We start from the raw sequence: 10,466 nt of genomic DNA on the forward strand, positions 1-10,466 counted from the left end.
CATATCTGTAGTGATCTCCATCCTGGGGATGAGCAGAGGAGGAGGAGGGGTCTCCAGTGTACAGTATATGCTTCAATAAGAGAAAATCATATTGCATACCCCCCCTCAGGGAGCCCAGAGGCTGCAGACTGACAGAGGCTGCAGACTGACAGAGGCTGCAGACTGACAGAGGCTGCAGACTGACAGAGGCTGCTGACTGACAGAGGCTGCAGACTGACAGAGGCTGCTGACTGACAGAGGCTGCAGACTGACAGAGGCTGCAGACTGACAGAGGCTGCAGACTGACAGGCTGCAGACTGACAGAGGCTGGGGAGCAGTTTGGTGTGAATGAACAAACATTTTTAATCCAAGTAGATTACATAGTACATCCCAACCAGGGACTGTACAGCAGAAAATCAGAAACAGTTCGACAGTATTTCAGAGTCAAGGAGACATAACACCATACGTGTCACTGACTGTTGGATCTCCTGTGTTGACCTAACTTCCTGTGCTGTAACCCTACTTCTTGTGCTGTGATCCATAGATATATATAAACACTAGATGTTTCGTCCGCGTTACTGGACAACGGAGTCGAACGTCCGCACATGGCGGCCATCTTGCCACAGGCAACTCGCTCACCCATAACATTGTGTTGACGCTACATGTACTTTTTAAATGACCATAACTTGCTCAATTTTGCATACTTTTGCATAACACTGCATACTTATGAATAATTCTGTAATTTAAAAAAATAATAATAGAAGTATGCAGTGGAATAGCGACATCTCTGACGTTGATAACAAACCAAACCGTTTAAAAATCGGTTGAAAATTGAGCAAGTTATGGTCATTTAAAAAGTACATGTAGCGTCAACACAAACGTTATGGGTGAGCGAGTTGCCTGTGGCAAGATGGCCGCCATGTGCAAACGTATGCTAGACGCCGCTGTAAGACATCTAGTGTATATATATATCTATGCTGTGATCACCCTTCCTGCGCTGTGACCTGACCTTAGTCCCGCCCACGCTGATGATGCGGTACACGTTGCGGTTGCTGTCGTAGAAGAAGGACACTGTGACGGCATGCTTGCTGGCCGGGATCCAGTTCCTCTTGGTGGCTGGGTCGATCTGGAACACATGAGCCCTGGCACTGAACACAGGTTGCTCCCTGCGGAGGAGAGGAGAGCACATGAGCCCTGAGCAGACTGCTCCCTGGGGAGGAGAGGAGAGCACATGAGCCCTGAGCAGACTGCTCCCTGGGGACGAGAGGAGAGCACATGAGCCCTGAGCAGACTGCTCCCTGGGGAGGAGAGCACATGAGCCCTGAGCAGACTGCTCCCTGGGGAGGAGAGGAGAGCACATGAGCCCTGAGCAGACTGCTCCCTGTGGAGGAGAGCACATGAGCCCTGAGCAGGCTGCTCCCTGGGGAGGAGAGCACATGAACCCTGAGCAGACTGCTCCCTGCGGAGGAGAGGAGAGCACATGAGCCCTGAGCAGACTGCTCCCTGCGGAGGAGAGGAGAGCACATGAGCCCTGAGCAGACTGCTCCCTGGGGAGGAGAGGAGAGCACATGAGCCCTGAGCAGACTGCTCCCTGCGGAGGAGAGGAGAGCACATGAGCCCTGAGCAGACTGCTCCCTGGGGAGGAGAGGAGAGCACATGAGCCCTGAGCAGACTGCTCCCTGCGGAGGAGAGGAGAGCACATGAGCCCTGAGCAGACTGCTCCCTGCGGAGGAGAGGAGAACACATGAGCCCTGAGCAGACTGCTCCCTGCGGAGGAGAGGAGAGCACATGAGCCCTGAGCAGACTGCTCCCTGGGGAGGAGAACACATGAGCCCTGAGCAGACTGCTCCCTGCGGAGGAGAGGAGAACACATGAACCCTGAGCAGACTGCTCCCTGGGGAGGGGAGGAGAGACACATGAGCCCTGAGCAGACTGCTCCCTGCTGAGGAGAGGAGAACACATGAGCCCTGAGCAGACTGCTCCCTGGGGAGGAGAACACATGAGCCCTGAGCAGACTGCTCCCTGGGGAGGAGAACACATGAGCCCTGAGCAGACTGCTCCCTGGGGAGGAGAACACATGAGCCCTGAGCAGACTGCTCCCTGCTGAGGAGAGGAGAACACATGAGCCCTGAGCAGACTGCTCCCTGCTGAGGAGAGGAGAACACATGAGCCCTGAGCAGACTGCTCCCTGGGGAGGAGAGGAGATTTAGAAAAGGGCAGAGAGGAGGGAAGAGGGAAGGAGAGAGAAAAAAGCAGGCTTCAAGCTTAAACTGGAACTTGCTAGTGAATGTGTCTCCCTCTTCCTCTCTGTGTCTGTACCAGTCAGCCTGGCCTGTACCAGTCAGCCTGGCCTGTACCAGTCAGCCTGGCCTGTACCAGTCAGTCTGGCCTGTACAAGTCAGTCTGGACTGTACCAGTCAGCCTGGCCTGTACCAGTCAGCCTGGCCTGTACCAGTCAGCCTGGTCTGTACCAGTCAGTCTGGCCTGTACCAGTCAGCCTGGCCTGTACCAGTCAGTCTGGCCTGTACCAGTCAGCCTGGCCTGTACCAGTCAGCCTGGCCTGTACCAGTCAGCCTGGCCTGTACCAGTCAGTCTGGCCTGTACCAGTCAGTCTGGCCTGTACCAGTCAGCCTGGTCTGTACCAGTCAGTCTGGCCTGTACCAGTCAGCCTGGCCTGTACCAGTCAGCCTGGCCTGTACCAGTCAGTCTGGCCTGTACCAGTCAGCCTGGCCTGTACCAGTCAGTCTGGTCTGTACCAGTCAGCCTGGCCTGTACCAGTCAGTCTGGCCTGTACCAGTCAGCCTGGACTGTACCAGTCAGTCTGGCCTGTACCAGTCAGCCTGGTCTGTACCAGTCAGTCTGGACTGTGCCAGTCAGTCTGGCCTGTACAAGTCAGTCTGGTCTGTACCAGTCAGTCTGGCCTGTACCAGTCATTCGGGGTTTTGCCTGCATTGTTGTCTGAAACGGGAAGTGGTCACACAGGAAATTGTCTGTCTACCAAAACCTTTAAAACTCATCCCAGCCTGCCCTGCTCCCAGCCTCTCTGCTCTGGCCAGTGTTGCTGTAGTGAGGTATCCTGGATACAGGTAAACATTCCAAAGCAACAGTGCCACTGGTGTTCTAGAATGCTGCAACAGCTGACTGACCTAAACCCATAGACATATATATATGTCTATGCCTAAACCCCCTAACCTCCCCTCCCCGATCACCTCAGTAATAACACAGCCTGAGCATCCTAACTAAGAGCATCTGCTAAATGACTAAATGTAACCAATCACTGGGCTTACAGCCTGAGCATCCTGACCAATCACTGGGCTGCTACTGGAGCAGGACAAGTAGGACGCCGGATCATGGTGGGTCTGTCAGGGGCTACTCTCTCGCACACACACACACTCTCTCTCTTGCACACATACACACTCTCTCGCACAAATACACACACTTTTACAATCTATTTTTCACTGTTTCTATATGTCCAGGTTGTATATCTTATCTCTCTCTCCTCTTCTCACCCTCTCTTCCTCTTCCCTTCATCTCCTCTGTCTCATTTTCCATTTAGTCTCTTCCCCCTTTCTCTTCATGTTCTCCCTCTCCTCTCTCTCCATTATCCTTTTCCTGTTGCTCCTTCGCTTTACACTCCTCTCTCTTTCCCTTCTCCCCTTCCTTGCTCTCTCTCTGTGTCTCATTCCGTCTCACTCATCTTCCCCCGCCTCGCTCTCTCTTGCCCCTCCTCTCTCACCTCTCTCTCCCAAACCTCTCTTTCTCAAACAACCTCCTCCTCCGCCCTTCTTGCCTGCATGTCAGTGTCGAGGTCCAGGCAGAGCTGTTAGAACAGAACTGAGGTGTTCTGCAGCTCAACAGCCAACAGGGACACAACAGACCACTGAAACCTGCATCCATTAACTACATACATTGGCAAACACAACAGCTCCAAAAGCACTTCAGTCCACACGTCCTAATTACAAAGTGTTACATGTATGTGAAACCAACAGTGATTCCCAAAGCATCCCTCAACTCGAGTTTACAGACCAACTAAAACGAGTTCTCCAGATCTTAGGGTTGTTGGCAGTGGTCCATCCTAGCCTCGTTCTTGACAGATCCTTCATAATGGTGGGCTAGCATGATATAATTCCAAGATCAGGGTGTCGAGTCGTTAGCTGTTAACTTTCACTGTTAACTGTCAAAAGTTGTCACCGTCACATATCTGGTTGTCACGGTTACATACCCAGTTGTCACGGTTACAAAGCGAGTTGTCACCATGTGTCACTTTCCCCCTCAAACTAACAAGGTTTTTTAGTCCTAAACAGGCTCAATGTATGACAGTGTTGTAAGACCCGTGGACCCTCTTGAGGAGAAACACGTACCTTTCTCGATGGTGTGGAAACATCTTACAAGGAAAGAGAGGCACCTTTTCTGTGGAAGAAGAGGATTTAAACGCAATTAAATAACCGTTCAAGTCAAGCTTTGAGTTACAGAGCCACGTAATAAGCTTGTGTCTGACAGAAGAGAACAGCCCAACTGAATAACAAGCCAGTCGGGGCGTCTCATTTGTATACAAAGTGTTACCAATACACACGAAGGTCATCGATCTGTCTGCAAATGCAAAACTTTTTTCCTTCACTCTCTGCCTCTTTTTTCATGGCAACAGTTGCTAGACTGGAACCATCTTGGGATAGATAGCAGATTATGATAATGAACACTCACCCCATTGCGCAGTAAAAGATTAATGAGAGCAGTTCTTTGTCGTCCCGTACGTAACTTACAGTGTTGCAGACCACCGCTGCAATTCCGGGGCTGTTCTCAAAGTACCGTATAGTGCCCCACCGGTTGCTAATTTCACTGCAAAGCGCAACTTCACTCTCGTTGCACGACAACCGAGTGACATCAGAATCGATTTCGTCGGAGTTTCGCTATGGTGGCAGCGCTAGGACAGAACCGTTGAAACGGAGTGCGCGTCTCGTTAACAGAAGTGGCATCGGTCCGATAGATCATGGACGAGATATCTTGGTGGTACTTGGTTGCACTTCCATAACATCGCAACGCGTTAGCCCGTGAAGCATCTTATACCGGTGTGTTCCATATACGGAGCTCTGCGTTGGTTACTAAGTGTTGCTTGGCGCGAGCTAGTTAGCGACGAATTACGGTGGGAGAGACGAGCGCTGACAGCTGGTGACTTCTCTGTGCCGTCGGCTCCAGTTGCGGGTCAACATCGCCACTTGTCGGTTAGAGTCGGTTATTTAATCTCTGGCATCTCACATGAGGGAAAGCAGAGCATAATAGGCATGTTTCATACATTCTTAAAGTTAGGAAACGTTGTTTAAAATCCTACTATTCCCGGGAGAACAAAAAACTATAAAAATGCCGATGGATCTATAAACAAGTGACTTCCAGAGAATGGGAAGCAGGTGATCAAGGTAAACAGGAGCACATAGTTCTCGTGTCCTCCTCTGTGTATCTGCGTTTTACACCAGAAAACAGATATTAGAATGTTTTAATCAAACTCATAGCATCAGAACTTCAGAATTATAACTTAAGTATTATAACTTAAGCATTATACCTTTTAACACAGATAAGGAACATATACACAAATAAACAAGTTAATTTCACATTTCTATAAACATTAATTGTGCGTGCAATAACTTTCCTGAGATGTACAGAATGATTGGTAAAAATATATTCTAATTTTAAAATAACACACAAATAACAAATTTAACACATGAGACAGTCAATAAACCAGCCAGCCAGTTCCTATTACCTGCAGGCCTGAGTGCAGCAATTGAAGCACAAACAGGATCACCCTGGTCATGATAGGAGGATGACACAGGACAAAGACTCTCAGGGTCACTATGTACACAATCACCCAGATAAAAATGTTTATACACACAATGTTTGCACACACAACGACTGCTGGTAGTGCACACCGTCAGGTTCCACTGTGAGAGTCCAGGTGGACTCAATGTTTTAGTGTCTTTGATGGTCTTGGTTCTGCTGGTCCTGGTTCTCACGGTCCTGGTTCTCACGGTCCTGGTTCTGCTGGTCATGGTTCTTACGGTCCTGGTTCTCACGGTCCTGGTTCTGCTGGTCCTGGTTCTGCTGGTCTTGGTTCTGCTGGTCCTGGTTCTCACGGTCCTGGTTCTGCTGGTCCTGGTTCTCACGGTCCTGGTTCTCACGGTCCTGGTTCTGTTGGTGTTCCCCGTGCCTGGCCCCACCCCCCTCCCCCAGCAGCAGAAGCATCTCCCCCACCAGCGCCTGCAGGGCCCTGCCCAGCTGGCCCCCGCTGTAGGGCCTCCCCAGGGGGGGCACATGCACGAAGGCCACCCTGCCCCCGCCGAGGAGCAGGGACGTGTAGTAGGTGTAGTCACACAGGTACCTGGGGCAGACAGAGAGAGGGGAGAGAGATGGAGACAGAGAGAGGGGAGAGAGATGGAGAAAGAAAGAAAGACAGTTAGAGGGGGACAAAGGAGACATTCATTTAGGAGACACTTTTATCTAAAGTGATGTACATGGGAGATTTGAACCTGGGATCTCTTGAGCTGAAGTCATGTGATCTACCTCTATCCCCAAGAAAAATTAAGAGACAGAGAGAGAGACAGAGAGAGAAAGAGAGAGAGAGAGAGAGAGAGAGAGAGAGAGAGAGAGAGAGAGAGAGAGAGACAGTGAGGTGTGGTGCTCACCTGCCGGCATCCCTGGACACAGACAGCTCCACCTGCTGGTGAGAGGAGCCCAGGCGTCTGCAGACCAGCTCCATGTCCAGGTCAGAGGTCAGGCAGTCAGGCCCTGCCTCCACGCAGCACTGGGAGGCTGGGCAGAAGCAGCTGTTGTCCAGACGACAGTAACCATGGTTGTGGCCATACTGCTCCAGGGTTACCGTGGTAGCGATGCCAGACACACCCACATGGACCACCAGCTTGTAATTGACAGAAAGGAACAGTTTACCTTAACTACGGTAACACACTGGCCTGCAAGCAAAAGCTCTATGTGATCAGATCAAACCAAATCTAGTTGTATCAACCTTATAACAAGCAATGTCACAGAGGGCTTCACATACGCCCACAGAACTGCACCTAAACCAACAAATGTGATTGGCTCCCAGCTACCTGTGGCTGGTGGCATTTCCATAGCGATGGCAGTAAGCGCTGGATGGCCTGGTACTCAACAGGAAGCTCGTATACCTGAAGCTCCACCCCCTCCCCCAGACCAAGGCACTCCAGTTCCTTTGCAAACCGGAAGCAGGAAGTGCATGAGGAGCAGGAAGTGCATGAGGAGAACACCCGCTATCAGTCATGTTAGACTGTTGTGTCATATCAGACAGGCTGGTTACCTGAACAGCCACCCAGCTGGCGTTGACAGCATGTTCTCCAAAAGGCTCAAACCCTGAAAAGACAACATCAGCCTTCACCTAGCAACACACCTGCATCACCTAGCGACACACCTGCATTACACATGTATGAAGTCAAATTAGAAGAAAGAAATTGCATCTGCAGAAAAAGATTTGCATCTGCAGAAAAAGATTTGCACCCGTAAAAAAAATGTTAGTCAAAAATATTTCGCATAATACAAATCTTCCGGGTTCTGAACTGGTTGCAGTTCCACTCTAGCTCCACATGAGTGCTCTAACGGTCGAGTGCAGAATGAATGGAGGTCTATGGAGCGGTACCCCTCAAAATCCACTTTTCTCAGGATATAATTTTTTGTCTAGTCATTTGAATTCTAAATTCGAAAGGGGAGGCAAAAAAACCCAACACACTGCTGGCTGTTAGATTTTTTTTTAAGTCGCCTTTCTGTTTTAAAAAGCCTTGTAAAATGTAAATGACGTCATACACATCGTACGTCCAGATAATAGGTGCGTTCGACTTCATGCGGCACCGGTGTCGCCTGCAGCCCGGCTGTCTTGAAGCAGCCAATGGCATTCTCAGCTTCAAGGCAGCCGACTGTCGGCGCACGCATGAAGTCGAACGCACTTAATGAAACTAAAAGAGGGGTGCATTTTGTAAAACATAAGATTATAATTAAAATATAATAAAACCAACTTTCATTGGTGAATTTAAGTTGTGTTCTTTTTTGATGTTCTTGATTTGAATGATTTCAAATTGATCGGCTGTCAAAAAGTTCGTTTTTATTTTGGTGAAAACCCAACTAATTCCACTTTGCACTGCCCCTAGTGGTCTGGAGAACGATTTGGTGTGAACTTGAAATGCAGCGTTTCTGCAGATGTCGTTGTGTTTTGTGCTAATGCTGCGGTGTTCTCGGTTAATGCTGCAGTGTTTTCGGCTAATGCTGTTGTGTTCTCGGCTAATGCTGCGGTGTTCTCGGCTGATGTTGGTGGTGTAAACCAATGCTGTTGTGTTGTAAGTAGTAGATTGTTTTTTTTTTTTAAATGTAGCGTTTTGATAAGTGTTTCGTTTTTGTTAATGTCGTTGTGTTGTGTGTTAATATTGTTGTGTTTTCAACATGTTTGCTTCGCTAATGTTGCTGTGGTGTGCACCCGTGGGCCACCGTATGGTTCTGCTTTGAATGCCATCAAGCGGAATCTCTGGTCGTAGTCAATCCTTTACTAACCAATCACCATTCAGCTCACCAATCACTCACAGAACGTCGTAGAAATGGAGACACAGGAAGCCTTCTGACAAGTTTTGCTTCAGAAGCCGATCTAATCCAAAAATGTAGGCTATTCTGTTTCAACCCACAAAGAAGCATAGGCTTACCGATTGGAAGTGAATAAGGCTACTTTATGAAATGTTTCGGGTGGCGATTTAAAAAATCTAGGTCTACATTAAATTCTGCAGCTATTTAAATTAGCTATTATTTATTTATTTTCCTTGGAGGGGCACTTTGAGTCGAGGAGGGCAAACGGGCAGTTGCCCGGGCAACCTTTGACCATAGCCTGTGCACGTCCCTGCTGCATGACCAATGATTCACAGAAAGGAGCAAGAACATACAAGAACATTCAAATCTGTAACTGTTTAGCGTGAAATGTAGATTACGCATATAGATTTCTAAGTAGCCTACAGCAAAAATGAGGGGAAACAAGTGCCTCAGAGTGATCACTCACTCATTCGCTCAAGCAACTCGTGTGAAAAATGAACAGCTTGTTTGTATCCATAAGATAACAACATCAAGAAGACAGCATAAACAGTCTTGCATCAACGACTCACCGGTCACAATCACCGTCTTCTTGGTGGCCATGTAGTTATTATATAAGTTTCCTTCTAATTATTCATATCCCGGTGAGTTTAGTTAAATGTGTCATCCATCTTTCCCTCCCTATTGCCGCTCTAATTCTACGTTTGTTGTCAACTCAACCGCAGCAGTTCAGAGCAAAGCTGAACCACAGCGTCATCTGCTGTTGTGGTGTGCTCTGTTGCACAGACAACTGTTTACAGCAAATTGTACAATAAGTACACTACCACTTTCTTTGTCGTCATTATGACACTATAGTTGAAAGGCTAAGGACCCTTATGAACAGAGTGAAGGATACAGTGCATAAAGTTGACACCCTCCACCAGGCATTAAGGGTGCTACTAGGCAATAAGAGTGTGTTACCAGGCAGTAAAAGTGTGTTAGCAGGCAGTAAGGGTGTGGTACCAGATAATAATAGTGTTACCCGGCAGTTTAGGGTGTGTTACCAGGCAGTAACAGTGTGTTACCAGGCTGTAACAGTGTGTTACCAGGCAGTAAAGGTGCATTACCAGGCAGTAACAGTGTGTTACCAGGCAGTAACAGTGTGTTACCAGGCAGTAAAGGTGCATTACCAGGCAGTAACAGTGTGTTTCCAGGCAGTAATGGTGTGTTACCAGATGATAAGAGTGTTACCAGGCAGTAAGGGTGTTGCCGGGGGAAGTCATTAAACCGTTCCGTCCCGTGGTCGTAGAGTGGTTCCATCACAACCTCCGGTGGCCTCAGGGATGACAGCGTTCCATCTGCGCCCAGCCCAGCGGTGACTCACCCTGCTGGGGTCCCAGATGCACACTGGCCTGCTTGGATGGATAGAATAACACACTGCTGCAATAAACACTTCTGTTGCTTTTAAACATGATGCTTCTTTTTTTGCTATGAAATCAGAAACAATGTTTTTTTCTCATAAGTGGGGATGAAGGCTCTGAAGGGCTACCTAGACACAAACACACATGCAGGAAGCCTGTTCACCACCCACACATTCTGCACTGCAGTCCTTATCCTTTCCCCTCCCTCCTCCTCCTCCTCCCTCCATCCCTTCCCTCTATTCATTCACCTGCTTCTGCGTCACTACCCATGTCAGTGTTACCATGGAGACTAATGATGCCCTTTTTGTGTTCTGTGGTGCTGATGCAGTCGACAGTCCACAGACGTCATCATTTCCTGTTCATCCCCCCATCTCCCTTTTCCATCCTCCTCCACCTCTCCTCTCCTGCTTGTCTCCGTCCTCCTCCACCTCACCTCCTGCTTGTCTCCGTCCTCCTCCACCCTCCTCCACCTCACCTGCAGCTGGTCTCCCTCCTCCTCCACCTCAC

The 10,466-nt window shown here is 49.0% G+C and overlaps 2 protein-coding genes across 5 annotated transcripts in view; both read right to left on the reverse strand.

The window, feature by feature from the left end:
• Positions 1-5,212, reverse strand: part of LOC146272179 (homer protein homolog 3-like) — a 13,971-nt gene extending 8,759 nt beyond the window's left edge. The window contains exons 1-3 of one of the 4 annotated variants that reach the window (XM_084706702.1): positions 4,681-5,212; positions 4,341-4,389; positions 989-1,145 (exon numbers count right to left, since the gene is read on the reverse strand). In XM_084706702.1, the coding sequence (XP_084562828.1) occupies positions 989-1,145; positions 4,341-4,363 (180 nt within the window). In that variant the 5' untranslated portion in view covers positions 4,364-4,389; positions 4,681-5,212. Of the gene's footprint in view, positions 1-988; positions 1,146-4,005; positions 4,280-4,340; positions 4,390-4,680 lie in introns of those variants that run through there. The other 3 variants (XM_084706705.1, XM_084706701.1, XM_084706704.1) reach the window with 3 other exon arrangements.
• Positions 5,213-5,453: 241 nt separating this feature from the next.
• Positions 5,454-9,383, reverse strand: LOC146272180 (pyroglutamyl-peptidase 1-like). The gene is made up of 5 exons (XM_084706728.1): positions 9,132-9,383; positions 7,298-7,350; positions 7,074-7,190; positions 6,651-6,883; positions 5,454-6,346 (listed from the first exon to the last, which is right to left on the reverse strand). The coding sequence occupies exons 1-5, from the start codon at positions 9,160-9,162 to the stop codon at positions 5,938-5,940; spliced, it is 843 nt and encodes a 280-aa protein (XP_084562854.1). The 5' UTR covers positions 9,163-9,383; the 3' UTR covers positions 5,454-5,937.
• Positions 9,384-10,466: the final 1,083 nt, after the last annotated feature.

The sequence above is a fragment of the Hypomesus nipponensis genome, chromosome 10 (assembly GCF_054491055.1).
Source record: "Hypomesus nipponensis isolate SF chromosome 10, ASM5449105v1, whole genome shotgun sequence".
NCBI classification, from domain to species: Eukaryota; Metazoa; Chordata; class Actinopteri; order Osmeriformes; family Osmeridae; genus Hypomesus; species Hypomesus nipponensis.

Excerpts from the sequence above, each read along its gene's own strand:
- LOC146272180 (XM_084706728.1), bottom strand. The coding sequence starts at position 9,162 with ATGGCCACCAAGAAGACGGTGATTGTGACCG. Across the intron at positions 7,191-7,297 it reads CCAGCTGGGTGGCTGTTCAG|GAACTGGAGTGCCTTGGTCT; the intron begins GTAACCAGCCTG and ends CGGTTTGCAAAG. Across the intron at positions 6,347-6,650 it reads GTGTCCAGGGATGCCGGCAG|GTACCTGTGTGACTACACCT; the intron begins GTGAGCACCACA and ends TGTCTGCCCCAG.